Source organism: Cricetulus griseus (genome assembly GCF_003668045.3).
Source record: "Cricetulus griseus strain 17A/GY chromosome 1 unlocalized genomic scaffold, alternate assembly CriGri-PICRH-1.0 chr1_1, whole genome shotgun sequence".
Lineage (NCBI taxonomy): Eukaryota > Metazoa > Chordata > Mammalia > Rodentia > Cricetidae > Cricetulus > Cricetulus griseus.
The window spans coordinates 269,975,512-269,999,528 of record NW_023276807.1 but is presented as its reverse complement, the minus strand read 5'-3'; the positions used below and the strand labels follow the sequence as shown (position 1 = coordinate 269,999,528).

General features: G+C 42.0%; 1 protein-coding gene across 1 annotated transcript; it reads left to right on the top strand.

Moving 5' to 3' along the window:
- The first annotated feature begins 4,010 nt into the window (after positions 1-4,010).
- Oxgr1 (oxoglutarate receptor 1) lies at positions 4,011-5,027 on the top strand. The gene has a single exon (XM_035452532.1). The coding sequence runs from the start codon at positions 4,011-4,013 to the stop codon at positions 5,025-5,027; it is 1,017 nt and encodes a 338-aa protein (XP_035308423.1).
- The last annotated feature ends 18,990 nt before the right edge of the window (positions 5,028-24,017 follow it).

Genomic DNA, 24,017 nt, shown 5'->3' with positions numbered 1-24,017 from the left:
TTCTGGACTTGGTGTCTGGCTCAACCAATGATACTGTCCATGTCCCCACTCCTAAGAAGCAACAGCCTTTTCCCTCTTAAGTATCTTGCTGCATTCTCTTGTCCCATTGTAAACATAGCTAACGAGGCTGAATTGATCTCCAGCCCTCCAAATTGTATACATAAGCACATTTTTTTTCCCTGAGGAAAATGTCCACATATTTAATTTGAATTTCTCAAAGATCAAATAGCTAAAACCATAGCTTGGAGTTCCATCAAATTGGTGAGTTTTAAAGCCTCTAGAGTTGGAAGTTTTGATTTGAAAGTGAGAGCTGAAGGAAGAGCATAGAAACATCAAGAAGGGTTGAGGAGAGAGATTCCTTCTGGGCTTAAGGAGGACGATAACTCCTCCAAGTCTCACATGGGGGAGGGGGTAAAAATTGCTCTTTTCACCATTTTGCCAATGTGTAGAGGAGAAATCCAGGATGCATTTCTTGTGTGTGTCGGTGTGACTGAGTCCTGTGTATTCTTTTTGGTAACCAACAGTGACCACAGTAGCCCTTTCTGAGGCTTATCATAGGAAGAAATGGATGGTGACTGTTGCAGATACTGACCAGCCTATTCCACAGGCAGATCTCCACAAAGAAGTGTCAGCTGTGAACCTGACATTGGAGCTGCACCAGAAGTGCTCAGGGTGAGAGGGGGATTGGAACCGGGGCTGAAAGGGATGGTTGGAGGAGTTAGCGTGTACCCTAGGAAAACATGACAGACGTGATCTCAGTGCAAGCACAGAGATAGGTACAGTAGCAACACTGTCCCTCAGTGGATACCACACTGCCTTCCTTAGCCACAGACTAGAATCCCCATCTGTGGGGTCAGTGTTGGGGTGTGAAGACAGTGGTCCCCAAATTGTGTCTTCCTAAAACATAGTCCTAAGCCAGCCTTAAAGAGTAAAGTATCTCCCTGATCTCAGAGGGAGAAAAGATGCCAGAAATTTAGTTTTTCTTCATAGAAATGTGCCATGCCTTAGGTGCTTGCTTTCACTCACTCACACCCGTCCACGTGTGGCGTGACTTGCAGTGTTGATACTCACAGAATCACTATTTCCTGGTAACAAAGAGCCCATTAGTTCCAGCTGGCCAGCAGCCTACTCACGTTTAGGAATAACCCTTATGGCACAGGACAGGGCCTACATCCTCTGAGTTTAACAGCAGGGTGTGGATGACCAGACACCACCCTTTGCAGCAATGGAATGTGCAGACCCTCAGCTCAGGCGGAAAAAAGAAACAGCATCTCCTTACCCTGCCCACTGCCTAGACTGGTTTCTGTGTGCTGTGAAATGTGCACATGTTTTGTAAACTCAGGTCATAATTTTGGTGAGGTTTTATGGGAGAGTTTCAATTTTGTAGTCAACCCCCATGTCTCTTACAATTCATCTGTCTCCATTCAATGCTGAGTTGAGCTGTTGTTTTTCAAAACATGACGGTGGTTATGTCTACCTACAACTTGCCTTTCCCTGATATGACTGCAGTTTAAAATGTCCTCATAACATCACCTGGGGGTTATTTGGCAGGGATAGAAGTTGTAATTTTGTTCCTTACTTTAGGTTTATTAAAGAACCTAAAGTTCTGTTTCTTAAGCAATAGTCACCACCTCCCTCTCTCTTCAGCATGTAAATATTTTGCTGATATTACTTATTACTCTTTAACATATTCAGAAAATATTTGTTGCGTCCCTCTGGGCATCATCCTATCAGGCAGAAATGAAGTGACTTTGTTGTGCATTGGAATAATTAAGAGACTGACTGCTTGTACCGGAATTCTCCCTTCTTCTAATCCCCTCCCTTCCCTCTTCTCTCTCTCCCCTTCCCTCTTCTCTCTCTCTTCCTCCTTCCCTCTGCCTCCCTCTTCTTCCTCTTCCTCTTCCCTCTTCCCCTTCCTTTTGAGCCAAATTCCACTGAGAATGGAATATTCTGGAAGTTTCTTTGGGGTGCTACAAAACAATCTTTGCATATTTGCTCCAGAAATAACCTGAGCAGGTCTGTGGTCTCTTGACATCTCAAGAACTCCTGTAGGGGGTGAGGGACTTCCACGATAGGGTCATTTTCTCTCAGGTTTAGGTAACTTCCTGCCCTTTATATATAGACCATATAGGGTATTTGACTAGGGGAAATCTCTCACAGTGCCTTCCCGGCTAGCATCCTTGCTCTTCTCTAGGGTTTAATTCCAGAATTGAGGTGCTGGCTCTATGAGTACCTCTTCCTTGAGGTTGAATTTCCCTTCCCAGGAGAAGCCTTCCTTTTCCACTCACTGGCAGTGCAGGGCCTCAGGGGTGTCAGCTTCTGCCCTGGCTCCTAACACAAACCAGAAACAAGTCCTCTGTCCCTGGACTATTCTCTTCCAGCAGAACACAGAATGGAAGTAATGAATGTTCTCCCTTGGACTAAACAAGACCTGCAAGAGTGTAATCGAGACTAGATAACAAGGAAGGGTTCTGCTTTGGTTAATGGGCCAATCTCAACATGTTTGTACAGTAGTATGAAGAAACAGTTGATGGAGTTGACTCAATGTAAGGTAACTGTGACATCAACAGCAAGCAGAGTTAGTACCCTACTAAAACACAGCCTAGAGAAATAGTGAACACTACAAATGTGTAAGTGGATTACTTTACATTCAAATAACAAGATTGTGATGACTTACTCCTCTTTTCATAATCATAATGCTATACTAAATTTGCTGTCAAACTTTTTTAGGAAAGAGAGAAGCAAGAAGATTGAAGTTAAAATGGTTCCCTACCGAGACCTAACCAGCTAAAGAAACTCAGCTCACAGTTGCAAAAAGACTAAGGTGGGCATCATTCATATGATTTTAGAGTCCAAGCTATTAGCTACTGCATTGCACAGCTGTTCGCACCCCAAAACACACAGTAACACATCTCTGAAGACATTAGATTGGGAGAGCTAAAATTTGGCCTTGGTGCAATTCATGACAGCTTCATTTTCCTAATTCTGTATTTGTGCACATGTGTGGATGTGTGTGCATGTGTGCATTCATTCATTTGTGTGTTTGTGCATGTGGAAGTTACAGGTTAGTCTTGGGTGTCATGCCTCAGGCACCATCACCCTTGGCTTTTTGAGACAGGGTGTCTCCTTGTCTTGGAGCTGTAGAGCAGGCTAAGCTGATGGGACGGCAAACCCCAGAGATCCCTCCATGCTGTCCCAGGGTGAAGTGATGAGTATATTCCACTTTGCCTGGGTTCTTTACCTGGGCTCTGGGCCATGAACTCAGGTCCCCACACCTGTAAGGACAGCACTTCGCCAACAGAGCCATCTCTCCAACCCTAAATCTACAATTAAAAAAAAATTACATTGCTATATTTTTAGATCTTCATACTTTCATTTTCTCAAGTAAATTAAGGCAATCCTTGCAAAGACCAACAAAATAACAATTGGTAATGCAGAAAGAGAGTGGCTTCTAAATCAGACAAGTGTGTTCTGGACCCAGCTAAGTCACTGTCTGTGAAGCCAGATTTAGGTTGCACAACTTTCCCTGGTTTTATCACCGTCTGTAAACCAGATGTAATAAGAAGCCTGGCAGCATTGTGAGGAGTTTAGAGGCAACATCGAGCTGACGCACAGGGGACTTGATGAAAGCCCAATCTCTCTACTCTTAAGTCCCTGAAGAAGATTTCCACCACCCACCCGACATTCCACAATCTGCTAAACAGCAGCCACACAAACTTTTCCATAGCTTCACGGGTATTTTTGTCTCCATCCATTAATTCTCATGGAAATTTGGCTTCTATATTATTATTGTTTAGGTGCTTTTATAGTCAGTTCACTGGAAGTCAATGTCTTCTCCAGGTGGTTCCTTTTGAGATTAAAGAGAAAGAAAGAAGTGACACACTTAGAGCCGTCCTTGCGGCTGACCATTGCCTTCACCAATGTTCTCTGCTCTCCTTCATCCGCCAGGTTATTCTCGTTGGATCCCCATGGCCAAGCTGTACTCCCCCATTTTCTTGCAAGATGAAACCATGAATGAGCCACTGGACAGTCCAGTCAATGATTCTGATTTCCTAGATTACGCAGCAGCGTTGGGAAACTGCACCGACGAGCAGCAAATCTCATTCAAGATGCAGTACCTTCCCGCCATTTACAGCATCATCTTCCTCGTGGGCTTCCCCGGGAACACAGTGGCGATTTCCATCTACATTTTCAAGATGCGGCCCTGGAAGAGCAGTACCGTGATCATGCTGAACCTGGCCTTGACAGACCTGCTCTACCTGACCAGCCTCCCTTTCCTCATCCATTATTACGCGAGTGGTGAAAACTGGATCTTTGGCGAGTTCATGTGTAAGTTCATTCGGTTCGGCTTCCATTTCAACCTCTACAGCAGCATCCTCTTCCTCACCTGCTTCAGCGTCTTCCGCTACGTCGTGATCATTCACCCCATGAGCTGTTTTTCGCTTCAGAAAACGCGGTGGGCGGTGGTAGCCTGTGCAGGGGTGTGGGTCATCTCTTTGTTAGCTGTCATGCCCATGACCTTCCTGATCACATCAAGCCCCAGGACCAATCGGTCGGCTTGCCTTGACCTCACCAGTTCCGATGACCTCACAACTATCAAATGGTACAATCTGGTTCTGACCGCCACCACTTTCTGCCTGCCCTTGGTGATAGTGACCCTTTGCTACACAACAATTATCAGCACCCTGACTCACGGGCCTCAGACGCACAGCTGCTTTAAGCAGAAGGCTCGAAGGCTGACCATTCTGCTACTTCTAGTGTTCTATATATGTTTTTTACCCTTCCACATCTTGAGGGTCATTCGGATTGAATCCCGCCTGCTTTCAATCAGCTGCAACGTCGAGAGTCACATCCACGAAGCTTACATTGTTTCTCGACCTTTAGCGGCTCTCAACACCTTTGGAAACCTGCTGTTGTATGTCGTGGTCAGCAACAACTTTCAGCAGGCATTCTGCTCCTTGGTGAGTTGCAAAGCCAGCAGGGAGCTTGAACGAGCAAAGAAAGACAGTTGCTTTAACAACCCTTGAGTCATGCCATTTAGTCAAGGCTAGGGAAGTGTCTCCCTGGGTCAATCAAGCTCTGGACATGCCAATATGAGGAGGATCTGAAATAGAACCTTCAGAATCCACTTAAGTTGGGTGTGGTGTCGAGCACCTGAAATCCTAGCATTCCCGTGATGAGATGGAAATTCAGGCAGGAGAATTCCTCGAGGCTCACAGGCCAGCTAGTCAACTGTACACAGTGACTAACCTCAAAGAGACCTTGTTTCCAACAAGTTGCAAGGGGAGATCCATATATGTACTGTGTCATCTGTTCACACCCCCCACAGAAGTGCAAGATTATAATTCACACATACATACTCACCAAATATCAATCAATCAATCAATCAATCAATCAATCAGTCAATCAACTAGTCAATCAACCAGTCAGTGCCTCCTGATAATTTGTATATAACTACCAAGAAGTGCCCCCAGTAACTACAGTATATTCAGGTCATTATGAGCCAAAGCCACGGGCAGGGCTCTTAGGAGATCTTTGCGATATGTTTATTTAGGTCTTTGTTTGGGTAGAGAATGAGGTACATGAATGCCAATAAAGTATACTGTGAAACTTGAAGAATCTCTGTTGCCATCAACGTGGAAACTGGTGTTTGTACAACAGCCTTGGACCTCCCAGGGCTTTAATGTGAGGCTGGGGACACCAAACAAACTAGAACTAAAAAAAGTCAAGGGTATCCTATAATACCCAGTTTCCTGTCTTTCATAGTTTGGGTCCTGTGTTTACTGAAATTCTAGACTATCCAAAAGCATCGCTTACACCTTTCTCAATATTTTTACAACTCAGATATTTTCAACTCTTTTCCTTTAAATTTTCCTTGAGTTTATTGTTCTGAGTTTCCCTTTCAGTTCTATTTCATTCTTTAGATAGAAGGGAGACATTAGGATGCAGTTAACAGAGGGCTGTGGAGATGGCTCAGTCAGCAAAGGGCCTGCTGTACAAGTATGGAGTCTTGAGTTTGGTCTCTAGAACCTATACATAAACGCCTGGTGCAGTGATATGCACTTGGAATCCCAGCTCTAGGAAGGCAGAAATGGCCAGATCCCTGGGGCCTGCTGCCAGTCAGCCTAGCCTTTTTGGTGAGTTCCAGCAAAATAAAAGATCCTGATTCAAAAACGGAGGGCTATAGCTCCTGATGAACCACACCAAGGTTGTCTGCTGGCCCATGTCTTCTCTGTTATAGGTCATCTATTTAATAATTAATCAATTGTTAAATTGTTGAGTGTATAAATCACATTAAGTTTTATTGGTAATTGTCAACATGTTCTGGGGAAAGAGGAGACATATGAATGAAATAGAAATACTTTCAGATATCATATAGGCAGTAAGTACTATGTCAAATCTAAACCTGCTTTGTTTTCCAGGGAGAAGTATTTACACAACATTCTCTTTGGCTACTTTGGTCTTTAAGAACAATGATGAAAATAATGCCTGTAGAAACAGATAAAGTTATTTTTGGATTACATGTGTGCTGAATTATTAGTAAATGTAAATATTTGAGGAAATATTTGGACTAGATATTTTAAAACCTAATGACTGTGTTGATACAATAATAAACTTTAAAAAAAAGTCATTCTCTGAACTGGTCATTTTTTTTCCATGGAAATGCAACTTATCTATTATTATATTGACAACAAAGTTATTTTCTCCATGGTTAAAGGTCAAAATTCCAGTTTTATAATATGGCTGGAACACAGACTTTCTGCACAGAAAAGGGACCATCAGATTCCAGGGACCTTAGAGGTTTTCTGGGACATCATGTCCTCTGCTGGACAAATGAGACTGGACAGAGAAGGTACAAGGCCTGGGGCCCTGACCACGAACCTCTGTGGATGACACCTTTGGGCCATCTCTCACAGGCTTTTCTGTGACACTGGGAACAAGTAATTTCAGTAGAAATAGCTTGGAGTAGCAACCAGCAGTCCACTAGGCGCCTCTCAGCTTTCTGACTCTGCTCCTTCCCTGCAGTACCAGCCTGGATGCTGCACTATCTCTAACATGTAGCTAGGTGAAAGCTGTTATTTTTCACTTTAAAAATTTTTCAGTGGACTTAAGAGCCTCATCAGGATGGTTTTCAGGATAAGAGGTAAGTGGAATCCATCCAATGTCTTCTGGTAACCCTGGACACTTGAAAACCCTTTCCTGTCTCCCCATCATCATCCGTTCTTCTGTAAAAGATCTCTTCCACCATGGTAAAGCAGGCTCATCCCCGTTCATGCCCATTTTACACACACACACACACACACACACACACACACACACACACACACACACACACACACACACACACACACACCACACACACCACACACACACACCACACACACACACACACACACACACACCACACACACACACACACACACACACACACACACACACACACACACACACCACACACACACACACACACACACACACACACACACACACACACACACACACACACACACACACACACACATACACACACACACACACACACACACACACATACACACACACACACCACACACACACACACACACACACACACACACACACACACACACACACACACTCACACACACACACACACACACTCACACACACACACTCACACACACACACACACACACACACACACACACACACACACACACACACTGACCTCTTTGGTCCTTTTCTTCCTTCCCATCAAAGTAAAGGGAAATAAATAATTTTTCTTCCAATACAGATTAGCCCACTATATCTATGGCCTTCTTTTGTTATTTTAAGGACCCGACTCCAAGACTTAATCCCACTTTCTCCAATTTTTAACATTTTTATTTCCCTGGATAATTGACCTTAGCTCTGGGTCACACATGATTTTCCATAATTCCTACCACACTTGGCTTGGCCCCGCTTTCATTCACTCTGTTACCTGACCTACTTCCCTAGGGCCAGCAGGTACTGATGACCGTCTGCCCTCAGGCCCTGCTGACTGAACATAATCACACAGATCCAAGCTAAATTGAATCTAAAGGGTTATTTTTATTTTCCAATGTATAGAGTTCTGAAATAATTGGGATAGAGGTTGCATTTTGAACTGAAGCCCCACCCTGCAAAGTGACAGAGGGTGATATACGCTTTCCAGGTCCTAGGGACCCTCAACGCCTTGCCTCTTACAGACATCCATGGACAGAGAAAAGGTGAGAATGAAAGAGGAGACAGCAAACTGTGCATTGCAAGGAAACTGGCTATGTCTGCTCCACCATGAGAAACGCACCAGTCCGGCTGCACCCGAGGAAATGCAGAAAACAGGTATTCCTGATCCTCAAGACACAATAACACCCACACTCTGACTGTGAGTATGCTCACAGAAATGCCCAGAATCACAAAACTAGAGAAAGGAACAAAATGACAGTTTGCCCTAATCATACACTTCACAGAGAGCAATGTCCTTTCCTTCTTGTTTTGTCTGTCTCTGCCTTAGCTGATGTATTTAGATTTTAATCCCAGCACTAGGGAGGCAGAGGCTGGCAGATCTCTGTGAATTCAAGGCCAGCCTGGTCTACAGAGCAAGTTCCAAGACAACCTCTAAAGCAATACAGAGAAACCATGTCTCGGGAAAACAAAAAGCAAAACAAACAAACAAACAAACAAAAAACATTTGTTTTAAAAGTAAGTGGTAGAAGTTGGGCGTGGTGGTGCATGTCTTTAATCCCTGCACATTTAATCTCTGGCAGAGGCAGATGGAGCTCTGAGTTTGAGTCTAGCCTGGACTTCATAGTAAGCTCCAGGCCAAACAAAGCTTCATAGAGAAAGCAGTCAAAATAAAAATCAATTAATAAACGAATAAATAAATAAAGAAATAAGAGTAATAATTGCTTGGCATATGTGGGGTCCTGGGTTCCATCTCATGACCATAAATAAATTCCAATTTCATTACCAATCCATATTCCAATCAAAGTATGTTTTACTGTCCCCAATCCAGATAAAATTCAGGATACAAACAAGCTCTACAAGTGGTGTTTGGTAGTCTGCCATCTTAAAGATTTAGTGTGTGTGTGTGTGTGTGTGTGTGTTTGACTCATGTGGACAGATGCTCCTGGAGGCCGGAAGGTATTGGACCTCCTGATGCAGAAGTCCCGACAGCTGTGAGATGCATGGTTGGCACTAGGACTGAACTCAGGTGTCCTGGAACATCAGGAAGTTCTTTTAGCCGCTGCACGTTTATCCAGCCCTTGTTAAGTTTACTTTAAGTGGCTTCTCACTGTAAACTCCCTTAGGACTGTAAAGGTGACTCAGTCATTGAGAAGGCTTGCAGATGGCCCATATTTGGTTCCCAGCACCAACATGGTGGCTCCCCACTACCTGTAACCTGCGTTCTGGGGAATCTGACACTCTCTTCTGGCTTCCAGGTTTTGCAGGAGAAAACTCATACAAGCCACACACAAACAGTAAATGAATAGTTTCTTCTCCCTTTATAGCTACTTTATTTAACAAAGATACCAATCATGCTGCCTGCAGAAAACTCCACATTCAGCACCTGTCTTTAGTTCCTTGTTTCTCTCTTTCATTTATCTTTTAGTAAGGAGTTTGAAGTTAGATTAGACACCATCTCTTATCATCCCTTTTCTCCCCATATGCTCTCTCTTTCCCCTCTTTGTTTTCCATTCACAGGGAGACTTATCCATCACAGAAGATTTGTAGTCTGATTGCTAACTAAGGAAGGGGCTCAAGATGCATCACGCTAACGCTTCAAGCCTAAATTCCTTTGCCTTTATTCATTTATGTCTACTTTTATTGATTGCTTATTATTGTTTGATCCACTAGGTGATTTTTTTGTAGCAAGCTTTGTTGTTGGCTGACAGCTCACAAAAAATTATGGAGACTTCTTATTAATTATGAAAGCTAGCCTTAGCTTAGGTTTGTCCACTAGCTCTTATAACTTAAAATAACCCATTTATATTAATCTACATTTTGCCTGTGGCTTTTTACCTTTCTTTATTTCTATATGTCTGACTCTATCCATGTCTTGTTGGCATCTGACTCATGCCTAGATTCATCTCCTACTTCCTTTCTCTCTATCTGAAAGTCCTGTCTATACCACCTGCCTAGCTATTGGCCATTCATCTCTTTATTAAACCAATCACAGTAATCAATATATCTTCACACAGTGTCCAAATATCCCACAACAATTTTTAAGATGACTAACCTTGCAGCTGAGTGCCTTCTTTTCACCTGTCTTCCACTTCTCATCCAGTCTTATATCATATTTGCAGCTAAACACATCCACTGAGTTCTTAATTCTAGATATTGTGGTGTTCCATGTGTAGAAAGCAGAGGTGGCTTTCTGTTAACTGAGTGGATATTTTTTTTCTTTTAAGGTGTTTTATCTACTTCCAATATTTTCCAGAAGCAAGTTTTGTTATTTTAAACACTTGTTGGTGACTTTCAGGTAGGCTTCTACTCTACACATTTTTCCTCAGATATATTGGTTATATGTAGTGGTCTTGTATAACTATAATTTTTTTATTAATTAGTGGATTTGACCAACTATTAATCCCAAGTGGTTTATATTAAGTTCAGTAAGGAAGTCTGCACAGGGTCAAGAATAACAGGGTGACTGAACAAAGTCAGGGGTAAGAATTAGAGATTCCAAAATGAAAACAAAAGGAAAGAAAAATAAAATGGTAAAAATAAGGAAAACAAGCAGTGTAAGGTATTGTGAGACACAATATATGTGAATTGCTAAGGAGTCAGAGCAAGTCTGATGAGCAGATGTTTTATTGGGAGAGCACTCATGCAATGGAGTCAGTCTTATACCACCAGGCAGGTCAGGGAATAGTGAGAGCTGTCTGTGTGCGACCCTCATATTTAAGGTCTTGCTACGTCACTCCGACCACACCCAAGTGTGCGTGGTCTGCATCACCTGTGCCAGCCCCCAAGAGGGCGTGGCTAATATTTCCCCTACAGGGAGAGACATAAGTTACCACCACCACTAAAAAATAGTAACACAGTCAGAGCCTTGTAAGTGTGGGCAGGGGAGACTGGGGTCCTGCAAATGTCCTCTGTGATTGCCCATGGTCAGATGGTGAGGGGCTGTGCTGATTGCCTGTGGTACTGGGGAGCTGAAGCCTCTGGCCTACTCTTGCCCATTTATTCTCGTTGACATTTGGAAGGGCATCTCAGAAGCTGGTAGTAGCTCATGGTAATGTCATCTACAGACTTCGATTCAGAGGAACCACTCGGGTTTGTTCTACTTTGTTTGCATTTCAGGCTTTTGGAGGAATGGAGTTCTTTTGGAAATGCCCTTCACCACTGACAGTGATTAGAGCCTCTCTGTCTGTCTTCTCATCTTTATCTCTGTGGTTATCATACTACACAGCATATGAGTATTCACCAGACATAACAACTCACAGTCCATTTTTCATAATTTAGAGTCATGCCTGCCACATAAACACACCTGAAAATGGGTATTCACACAGTATCAACACTTTAAGTACAACTCTTTGAGTAATCATGGCACCTGGGGACATTTAGAAATACAAACACAGAAGCAGGCCATCTTTGTTAGGTTTGTAACTCAGCCTTTCCATCAGAGGATCTACAGAAGAGGGGTGTGTGACCTGTACGCTTACAATGACAACAGCAGATTTAACTTCCAGTCAGGGAAGTGGGTATCAGCAAACTTAAAAATCCTACTATGCACAAAGAACTGTGGTGCACCCTGGAGCTGTGATGTACAATAAGGCACAGGTCTACTCTCCAAACAGCACATTCTCTCCAACACTACATTATTCATAGCTGCCTCCAAGGCTGAGTGTTTGCTGTACATTTGCATACAAAAAATCAATGAACTGTTCATTGAGCTTCTTTTGCCATGGAGCTTCATCATGGTAACAGTTGTATCCCAAGGAGCTCTCCTAAAGGGCATATTGCAGCAACATCCCGCTTTATCTAAAGCCCCTCATCAACAGCCAAGAAGTGTGTGTCTCAGGTGTACACAGAAATACCCTAGACTGCTGATTGTTCATGACTGGTTGTCCCATTTAAATGTTCAACTTATGCAGGAGATGAACAATACAGGAGTATTTGAAGTTACACATGTAGTATTAACCTTTTATTAGTGGCAATATGGCCAAATTTTGAATCCTACAAAAAGTATCTATATATGCCCCACAGTCAATACTCAAGCAATGAACCCCATCCTGTCTTAGTTAGGGTTTCTATTGCTTCGACAAAACACCATGACCATACAGCAAGTTGGGGAGGAAATGGTTATTCAGATTACACTTCCACATTGCTGTTCATCACTGAGGGAAGTCAGAACAGGAATACAAACAGGGCAGGATCCTAGACATAGGAGCTGTTGCAGAGGCCATGGAGGAGTGCTGCTTACTGGCTTGCTCCTCATGGCTTGCTCAGCCTGCTTTCTTATAGAACTTAGGATTACACCCACTCACAATGGGTTGGTCCTTCTCCCATTCATCTTCCATGTTTTACAGCAGGATCTTATGGAGGCTCTTTCCTCTCTGATGACTCAAGCTTGTGTCAAGTTGACACAGGAAACCAACTTAACCCCTTGTCAACTTGATACACAAATACATCACTATTAAGCTACAACCCTACATTAAAATTATAAACAACCTTAAAAGTTCTAAAGTCTTTACAAATTCAAACACATTAAAATTTCTGTTTCTTTAAACTAGTCTGTCTCTTTTAAAAGTTTGAGTCTTTATCTCTGGGCTCTTTTTAAAAAAATCAAGTCAAAATTAAATCAAAACCTTTTTAAGAGGGATAAAGCAAGACATCATAATAATTTTAACCAAGCAAAATCAAACTCTGACAGTATAAATGTCTCAATGTCCAATTATCTGCAATTCACTTCACAATCAAAATTTCAACTCTCTAATGTCTGTGGTCCATGTAGGATCTTCTGGACTCTTCCAAAGGGCTTGGGTCACTTCTCTGGCTCACTCTCTGCAATACAGTTTGTCTTCTATGCTCTGGCTGGCTCCACTCCACTGCTGCTTCTGTTCTCAGTGATCATTCGATGGTGCTGACATCTCTAAAACACTGGGGTCTTCTGCTGCAGCTGGGCCACTCTTTCACCAATAGCCTCTTACTAGTCTCTGTTCAACATCTCTGCATGACCTCTTCGGTCCTGGGTCTTCAACTGCCACTAAGGCTGCACCTTCATGAATGGCCTCTCCTGGTATCTTACAGCACCAAGACTCAGCTGCTCTCCATGACCCTTTTATGCCTTCAAAACCACCTGGGTGACCCTTACACATTACCAAGTCCTGCTGTCAGCACGAGGTACATGTTTGTTTGCCTCTGGAACACAGCTTCTTTGTGCTTTAGGGGAAACATTTCCCAGAAGATTGCATCTTAGTCATGCTGGTTTCTTCTTAATCACCTCAAATTTCTTAGCTCCAGCTGACCAGACTCAAGTGCCCAGCAAAGTTTAGCTTTAGTAGTTCTGGTATCTTGTTAATCACAGGTGATTTTTCAGCCCCAGCTAACCAGAAGCACAGAATATTAATTCAAAATAACAAATGGCTGAAAGAGCCTTTAAACTTCTCTCTGAAACTTTACAAGCCAGGTGCTTTCAGCATTCTTACCTTTCAGGTTCCCGTAGAACATCCCACAGAGCTCTAAATATTCGATGGCTCTTCTAGCCCAAAGATCCAAAGTCCTTCCATAATCCACCCAAAAAATGTGGTCAGGCCGATCACAGTCACACCCCACTCCTGGTACTAATTTGTCTTAGTCAGGGTTTCTGTCGCTGTGATGAGACACCATGACCATAAAGCAAGTTGGAGAGGAAAGGGTTATTCATCTCACACTTTCGAAACACTGTTCATCACTGAAGGAAGCCAGGACAGGAACTCAAACAAGACAGGAACCTGGAGGCAGGAGCTGATGCAGAGGCCATGAAGAGATGTTGCTTACTGGCTTGCTCCCCACGGCTTGCTCAGTCTGCTGTCTTATAGAATCCAGAACCATCAGTCCAGGGATGGCACCACCACAATGGGCTGGACCCTCATCCATTGATCACTAATTGAGAAAACACCTTACTGTTGGAGTTCACGGAGGCATTTCCCTCAACGGAGGCTCCTTCCTCTCTGATGACTCTAGCTTGTGTCAAGGTGACACAGAAAACCCACCATACTTGAAAAGTGTGTAGTGAGTCACATGGTGCATTGAAAAGCTTAAATAACAGTGTTTTTTTTTTTCCTTTAAATCTCAGGGCGTACTAAGAAAATTCACATTAATGAGTTAAAAGTGGGCCAGCTACGAAGTTCTTTTTCATATTTGAGTTTTTCATGTAAACAGTGCTAAGGTTCAGCTTTTTCTGCAGCACTGTAGCTCAAAGTTCACACAAAACACCTTTTTTTCCCCATTTAGTTAAATTTAGGGATACTTAGCCTGTAGAACTGGGGTTATCACTGATCCAACTAACTCACTGTGTCCCCTGCCCTCATGTTAATCCTGAGATTCTTGAAAGACCAGTTTCATAATTTTGAGCCAATTTACTTGAATCAAGCTTTAACTAAATACTGACCAGAAAAATGCACAATTGCCAGGTCCACCCCTGGGTTTCCAGCAAGTGACCACAAGTCTAATTTTGCATGGGCTTAAAAGAGGCAAAACCCATGATTCATTGCATTTTCTATCAGGTCCAATCAGTGGGGTTTATGTCTTAACTTTTGCTCTTACACTGTGATATCAATATCTTTAATGTGTGGTCACATTTATTCTTGTTCCTGATATATTGCAAAATCTTGGGAGTTAACACACATTGAACCATAACAAAGATGAGCCTCTATACATTTTGGAACAACTGCATTTAATCCCATTTTTTTATTTTACCTATTCCTGAATCTGGGACATTCACATTTAAATCAAGTCATTTATTGCCTTTGAAGATAAAGGAACAAATTTCTGTTTCTGGTAACATCCTAGATTAGATTTACTGTATACCCTTCCAGTTGGAAAATGAAAGTAGGTTAGTAAAATATTTTTTTATAAATATGGAAAAAATGCTCACCGAACTGGTAAGAAATAAAATAATCCACGAAGAGAGGAAAAAAAAAAAACAAAAGTTGGAGCTTAAAAGTCAGCAGGGAGCAGAAACAGTGATTTTTCCCCCCCCAACAGGGTCAACAAAATTCTACTAACTGAAAAATTAGGCATTCGTTTAACCTAAGTTTCAGCACCTATTGTTATGTGTAGGGTAATGAGATATCCTGATTTATCTTGGGGGGGGGGATCTGTCAGTACTGCTTTTCCTGGTATAAGTAACAAGGGAACACACACAGATCCCCAAGTGGCTATAATGACGTTTGTCCATACTGGTGCTATACACAGTCCACACACAGACTTCTAAAGTACAAAATTCCAAAGTCTGTACTTTAGGAAAAATGACACACATCCAATAGACAGTCAATGAGATTAAAAAAAAAAAAAGTCGAGTGCCTGATATTTGTATTTATCTAGGTAAGCATGAGCAAACATGGATGACATAAAGCAATATTGCTCAGGTCTACACTGTGGTTTTAAAACACACAAGTGTCAGAGTTGCCTGTGAAGAGTGACATGGGGAATTAGTGTTTTCCTATTGTTTTCAAGGAATAAACATACCAAAAACTTTAGGGCTGGTAAATTTAAGTGTGGAAAAGATTGAGCATTTTCAAAACTCTGAAAGAATAGTCTTGAATTATACAGAGCACAAAACGAGTGGAAAGAAGGAGCAATCTAGAGCCTTTGGAGAGTTAGTCATCGATACTCGTCTTCATATGGTGTAGACCAAGAGTGTTCACTCTACTAATAAACAAGCAAAGATGTAAGATGGACAAAGGAACATTTTGAAAAAAAGAAAGCAACCATGGAACCATCACAAACCAAGATTTATAATTAATTTTGTCTGCAAGAAAGTAGTAAAGAATGAATGGTTTAACTAGCAAAGAAGCCTATCAATTAACCATTCTAAATTAAATCCAGAAGAGAGAAAAAGAAGCATAGAAGTATAACAAACAGAAACCACGAGATGGAGTGTTAGCTGCAAAGACATCACTAATCACAATAAACGGAAAAGGAATAAATATTCCAGTTTAAAGTGACTTCAAACTACTCTGTGGAAGAGATTTCTATATATTTGTAGATTTTGTCTGTTTTGACTCTTGACACATCTAAAATATAAATAATTAACTTATGAAGAAATAAAAAGTCAAGCACGCCAACAATAATGGAAGAATACCAAAGCCCAAACAAACTCAAAAGCAACTTCTGTCAGCTATTAAAAGAGCAGATTATTTCATTTAGGCTCCAAATATTATGAATAGAAAGATGGGGGGTAGGTTAGTCTGCTTAGAAAGATAAGGAATGCTGCAAAAAAGAAATCTTACAAGTTAAGCTAACTTTTAAAGATAAATGTCAAGGGGGCAAAAAAAAAAGAGCTGAATTCAATAATATAGCTTTGAAAGGTAACACTATAACACAATCAGAAAGATTAATTTGAAGAAGACAAGATTGGATTAAGATTTTTTAAAAACACGCTTATGTAATTTACGTTGTTAGTGAGGAAAACATGAAAATTATATAAGCTGTTCAATAAATAAAAAAACTCAATAAATATAACCTACATTCATGATAGAAGCTCTCAGCACACTAGAAATAAGAGCAAACTTACTCAACCTGGCTTGTTGCTGGGAAACCTGCCATATGATAAACTCTTGAGTCTTGTCTTCCAGAGGCTATTATTCTTGGGGTTTGTATGAACATTTTAGTACAATTTTTTGTGTGAACGTGTGCTTTATTTTTCCTGGAGTAAATGACTAGAAGCTGACTCCTGTGATAAAGATGTGTTTGCTTTTATTAGCAGTTGACAATCAGTTTCAAAGTGCCATTGCATTTATTCCATATACTTGTGTTATGTGGTGTGTATTGTGTCTGACCAATGCTATGTGCATCTACTTGATAAAAATCAGGGCTGCCCCTCTTCCTTTCGTGGTGCTAGGAATTAAACACCACGTTTGATGCTAGCAAACACTCTACCAATGAACTGTGTCTTTGGTCCTCTTTTAATTTTTGTTTTTGAGGTACAGCCTCAGCAATTTGCCCAGGCAAGCCTGGGATTTGCCATCTCTCTGCCTCGGCCTCCTGAGTGGCTGGGATCACAGGTCTGTATCAGGAGGCCAGGCTCTTGTTTTATGTGTGTGTGTCAGTTGACTGTGCATCTTATTTTTCAAAGCTTATCTAGTCATGGTTTAAAAAAAGTGTTTTTCTGTCTTTTACTACTGAGTCAAAGTGCTAATGATAGACCCTTGGAAGAGAAACTGTTTTAATTTTAATGCTGTTTAATAGGCAGGTGTAGTTTGTGTTTCTTGTGCCCTGAAGAAATCAGTGGTTACAAAGATATTTTCCTGTGTTTTCTTATAGAATGTCTAGATTTAGCCCTTATGCTTAATTAAGCTTAATTGGCTCTTACATCTAATGATGAATTTCCAGTAAAGTTTTATATATGGTACAAGCTAAGGGTCAAGGTTCCTTGTTTAGAACACAGATAGCAAATTGTGAGGGCAAAACGAATGAACACACTACCTGCTCCTCAAATAATCACCTAGTCATCTTTGTAAATAAGTAATTATCCTTCCAGACCTAGCTATCAACTATCTGTCCTAGTCTGTTTTTAGCATATCTGTCATATTTGGCCAAGGATCATATTGACACATTTTGCAGCTTTGTAGAAAGTCCTGAAATTCCTTAAGGTCTTTCTTATTTGTTGTTTAAAACCTCGAGTCCCTCTTATCTCACCATATAAATATTTGAATGACCTTGTCAAATCCTCTAAGTTTTGCTAACATTTTAGCTGAGATTGCATTTAATTAATTAGAAAAGATCAACACCCTTGACAACATCTAGCCTTTCCTCCCCCTTTTATGTAAGTCATGTTAATTTCCTCCTGAGACCCCCTTTTTTTTGTAGTTTCCAAAATACATGTCTGGTCCTCTATCCTGGATATAAATTGAAGAGACAATGTATGCACTTGCATAGCAAAGATAAAACAAAGCTATAGATGCTGAGAACAGCCACGAGAAGCCTGAAGAACATGACTAGGTAGGGGACACTCCCTCTCCGCTGTCAAGCTGTATGGGCTACAACAGTCCTGCCTTGATTCAGGGGTAGAAAAAGATGAAAATGAGAATATTATGGAAAATCTGGAGGCAGATATCCACGTATTTGGAAACTCGATTTGAGTTATAAATATGCATTAATTATTGCTTAAGAACTAAACTTGTGTTTCCATCCAGTGGCTGTATATGGCTAAAGATAGCTATGAATGCAGGCCAATATAAATTTAAAACCTTAGGGTCTTTTATTTTTTGGTAACTCAATGAGTGATTCTCCACTGTGAGCTTTACAGATGACAGTTGCATGTCACCACGTCAAAAGGTTGGCCATGCATAAAAGGGAAAGGTATTTGCCTTGTGTTCCCAGGCTAATAAATTAGGATAAACACAATATCCACCCTGCTTTGAAACAGAGGAAAGCACAGGATACAACAGTCACAGGACTTTTCAAAGTCTGCATCAGGTGTTTTGAAGATCTTGTTCCCTTGTTCTCTGGCTGTGCTGGAACGTGTTTGATATGAATTAGAGCCCCACCTTCTACACACTTTTCACAGTCTTTCATTTTGCAGGAAGATCTTCCTAACTCTTCGTCATCCAAAGCAGAGGCCCCTATGGCAAACATCTTCAATAGCAAGTGTCTGCAGAGATCTTTCTACAGGTTGCCAAGCCCCTTTCCTAGAATTTTTGAGTCAGTGAGTCCACCAATGGAGATCTCTAAGGAATTTGCTGCTTTGGGACCACACTTGCAGAGCCGCATCCCAGGAACGTTCCATTGCAAGTAAGCTCAGGGAATTATGGCCTCCTGGAGGGGGTGCCGTTTTCGGTTACCTTCCCGTTAGGCCCAGCGTGGCGGTATGGAACGTTTTTTATCCCCTGAAGGGTTTTAACATCACAGTTCACGTAGCAATGCAATTCCTGCAATAACTTAGATTTCTCATCTATTTGTTTCTAGTAAATTCCATGTGTGAACAAACATCTTTCTACTCTCAACCGAATTCTCATCTGATTCTTATCTTTTGCTTTCTGCTCCCTACATGCTACCAGCACTTCCCTCAGTATGACACAGGTCCCTTAAGGGCATCTCACAAAGTAGTCCTCAGTTGGAAAGAAACAACCTTGATTTGCTCTTGGCCACAGAGCCCCCCACACTGATCACTCCTGAGGGGTCTTTATTGCTCTAGGTGTTTTTCATTCTAACTTCATGATGTTGGTTTAGAGGATAAAAATAGTTCTGATAATTTTTTAATCTCTAAATTTCTGATATTTCTCCTTTCCATCTCAGCTCTCAAGACCACCTCTTCACGCTTGGAAATAGCATTTTTTTGCACTTTGGTATAAGCAGTTAAGTGGAAGCCAAGGCAGGATAGATAATACAGCTCTCATGGCTGACTTCCTGCAGAGCGCTTCTTCACGACATGTGGTCTGCTTTCAGAGTTACAGGAAGCACCGTTTTATGCTACTGCACAATAGGTCTCTCCAGACTTCTGCACTTTTCTTTTCCTTTGTCCAGTCCCTTCCACTCTGGCAATGCCACACATTTTCAGAATTTTCTAAGTTAGCTTCCCACTTCAACATACCAATTTCCATATTTTTACAGCTAAAGAAACAAAACACCCACCCACCCCCAGTTTAGTTTAGTGGCTAGCGTGGCAGAGGAGTCCTTTTCTTGTTTAGCTGGTTGCTGATCCAGGAAGTCCTGGCTGATAGTGTCGTATAATAGGTGATATAACAAGTAATTACAGCCCGGGAAACTTACGAATTGCAGATTTATGTCTCTTCCCATTCTGAAGGCTCAGAGTCTATACCAGGGAGTCAAGAGGGTCAAGTTCTACAAGACCTTGTTTCCTGGTGATTAGTGGGTATCTTCTTGCTGGGTTTTCTTGAGTTTCTTTTTCAAATCTATCTATCTATCATCTATCTATCTATCTATCTATCTATCTATCATCTATCTATCATCTATCTATCTATCTATCATCTATCTATCATCTATCTATCTATCTATCTATCTATCTATCTATCTGATATGTTAAGACAGGGTTTTACTCTATATCCTAGGCTGACCTAGAGGTCACTAAATAACCTAAGTTGACCTGGACCTCACTATGTAGCCCAGGCTGGTCTGAAATCTCAGCCTCTCACCTACTGGGGTTGCAGGATGAGGCACCTACCTGGTTGGAGGTTTCTGTTGTAAGGACATAGATAAGACCCTATGACCTAGTGATCTCCTATAAGACTTTTCTCCAAACTCTGTTGGGAGTTGACACATAGATTTGGGAGTTAGAAACATGCCATTGATGGTAGAAAACTAGGCACTTAGATTCAGTGACTCGGATGTCCAAGTTACTTCTCACTGTGGCTCTTCCAGATCTTATGAACTCAGAACGCTTACATATTTATGGACAAGGGAGCAAAATTCAAACACAAACTTTTTTTGTTTAGATTTTGTCAAGCTTGATTGTCTTTATTTTGTATTAGAAAAACAATAGTCATATTGAACAAGCCTTTAAAAGTTACACACCTTCTAAAAGACTGTTTTACCTTTATATCCAATTCTCTTGCTGCAGTATTCCTTTCCTTTTTTTTAAAATCCTTTTTAAGTTTATTTTACATGTATGAGTGTTTTGCCTGCATGTGTGTACCTGCACCACCTGCTTGCCTCGGAACCGCAGGGGCCAGAAGAGGGCATTGGTTCCTCAGGAACTGGGGTTTTAGATGTTGTGAGTCACCAAGTGAGTGCTGGAAACTGAACCTGGGTCCTCTGGAAGATCAAGGGCTCTTACACTTTGAGCCCTCTCTACACCTCAGTCTTCATTTCTTAGACAAATCCCTTATACTCTCTCTCATAATGGTGAAATTCTAATTTATTGCAATGTACATGAAACATAGACTTCTTGTGTAAATTTACTATCACTAACATTTTCTCTCAGTTGTGTGTTTTGGCCCTTTGTAGACACCAGGAAGGTTCAACTGCATCAGAGGCTAAACAGCTCCTTCTCACAGCAGTGTCTTCTGAAGTGTGGCTGCAGGGGTGGAAAGGGCAATGGTGACAAGTGAGTTTTCATGTCTGTGACCATGATAGCAACGTGGCACTTTAGAAGATGGTGAAGGGACCAGCTCCCCATTTCCGAAGCCATGACAGTAAGCCATGACGTGCTTGCCATGACCTTGTCCTAGTCACTAGAAAGTCAGATGCCTGCCTCGTGGCAAGGAACCAATCAGAAGTTAGCTGGTGTTGCTATGCTTTACGGCTCTGGGTGTGCTTTATGGACAAGTGCACAGGAATGACCCGCAGAGCATAGCAACCACCCTGGGAGGGCCTATAAGCATAACAACCAATTGGCCAATCAATACAGGGCAAACCCTCCAAGCCTGGAGGCACACCAATCCTGAACCTGTGCGCACCCCTAGACACTCTCCTCACGCTGCCCTATAAGATCTCTATGCAGACGCTTCGAGCTGTCTTTGCTAGCCATCCACCATGGTGGGTGGGTGAAAGACCCAAGCTAACATGGTGTTAGCTCGTTAAACAACAATAAAGCCTCATGCTGTTTGCATCAAACTTTCGAATCTGCCTGGTGATTGGGGTGACCTCGGTCCTGGGCTGAGACCCTGGAAGCCTGAGCTTTCTGGGAGGGGTCTTACAATGGAAGAAACTATCTGTAGGAATTCCATAAGGACTTTTTCCTCTAACAAGCCACAATAAACAAATGTTGACAAATTCGGCAGCATAAAAATATTAAGGATTTATATTCATCAAAACGCACACAACCAAGAGAATTAAGACTACAAGCTGGCCGTACAGATGTAGAAAAAGGAGTACAGAAGAAAGCATAGGTAAAAAACCATCAAGAAAAGAAAAACAGAAAACATAAAATAATAACAAAAAAATAAGAAAAGCTGCTTATGCTTATTCATAGAAATACAAAACAGAACCAGAGCCAGCCACCTCCAAAGGGAAAAACATTTAAAAGGATAATACAAAGAGCTGGGTAGGTGTTGTTACAGAGAGAAGGAGATTCATACAGTTAGGAGGACATGTCCCATAGAGGCAATGGGTACAAGGACATTTGTTTTCTTATTTCATCTCTCTCTCTCCTGTCTCTCTCTCTCACACACAGACACACACACCGTCACCATGAGATCAGTTTCAAAATGTAAACAGTTAAGGAAGCGATCTTTTAAACTACGACGAAGATCTTTAGAAAATGGAACTTTTTTTTTTTTGTCCTAGAAACTGTCTTTTGTGACTTCAGCTGCTCCTGCTGCATCCCCACTGCTCACTCCTTTGCTCCTTCCCTGCCTCTCTTAGAAGCAATGAACATCTCAGCTCAGATCAGTGTGAAATGCCAGCTCCGAATGTGTCCACATCATCATTTCAATCTTTTAAGTGTTGCCAAGAAAGGCTGCGAGTGCAGAGTCACAAAATCCTCCCCACTCTGCCACCAGGGTCCCTGGAGGAAGCACACACCTTCTGCCTGTGTCAGGGGGTTAATTAACAAGACTTGATGTCACTTCCAATAATTACTAGAAATCAAGAATACATGAAGACACCCACGGAGCCTGGCAGCTGCAGCCAATAGCCCTGCCTCTGCCTGTGGAGGCAGTGGAGCTGCTCCCTCTCTCTGTGCTTCTCAGATCACCTTGGCTTTCAGAAAGCCAACTCCAAGAATCAAGGGATTCCTAGAGGGCTTATAGCACGAGAAGAAAAAAAAAAAAAAAAAAAAGCAAAGCAATATGACTGTGCAATGTAGCTCTCCCTGTGGCCCCCGCCGCTGACAGACTGCTTCTGTTTTCCCATGGGGATTCACTTCTCAGATCCTTCTCCAATCAGCAAAACGAAAGGAAAAAACCCAGGCCCTTTTCTGCTAACATTCTAATGGGAGTAATCCTTTCTGGAACGGAATGTAAAATAGAGCCCAGAGGAAGAGAGCTTCAAGCAGCCTCCTGCTGGGGAACTTGGGGGAGAGTGGAGAAACCAAGCCTGGCTCTATACCTGCCCTTTCTGAACTAGATGTCCTTAGTGGCTCTCCAGAAACTTAAGCATAGCAGAGAGAGGAGCCATACCCCCCCCTTAGGCAAAAGCTGTTCCCCAATAGTACATTTCTTTGATTCAAAAAGCCGAAGACAAGATGACCACTAGAGGGCACAGAAAACCTTACTAGAAATACAATTGCCCGATAGCCATCGCTTCCCAAGACACAGAAGCTTGACATGCTGTCTTAGATACAGCCGGAAGGGACAAGAAGAGGAAGAGGACGTGTCCTCTAGACCCTCTCTCTCTGAGATGTATCTCTCCATCTGGAATAGGAATTAAACAGGCAATATCTATCTATCTATCTATCTATCTATCTATCTATCTATATATTGTTGTTTAAATCTTTATCTTTCATGAAAAGCCATCTGGGGCCAGCAACACAGCTTAACTGATGAAGGAGCTTGCTGCCAAGCCTGACAATTTGAGTTCTAGACCAGGGGCCCACATAGCAGAAGAGGAGGCCGACTCCCACAAGCTGTCCTCTGACCTACACATGTATGTTGTAGAATGAGTGGACACACATACGCACGGAAATAAGCCTGTAAATAAATGAATGTTATGAAAAACATAGTATGTATAATAACCCTTAAAGACACTTTCAGGTCCCCCTTCCCCCCTTTTCTAACTTGCTGTGCTAGGAAGAGTCTGAGGGAGCAGCAAACGGAGGTGGTGGGATGTTCTGTTTCCAGGTTTGGTTTGGGAGAACAGCCACACCCCTCTGGTCACAAGGCCTCCTGTGGTCTGGTGGTCTGGGCTGTTGGGTTGTGAGGCAAGGAGTCCCCGTGGTTTGCTAGTCTGGTCAGTTTCTGGCTGCTGTTTGT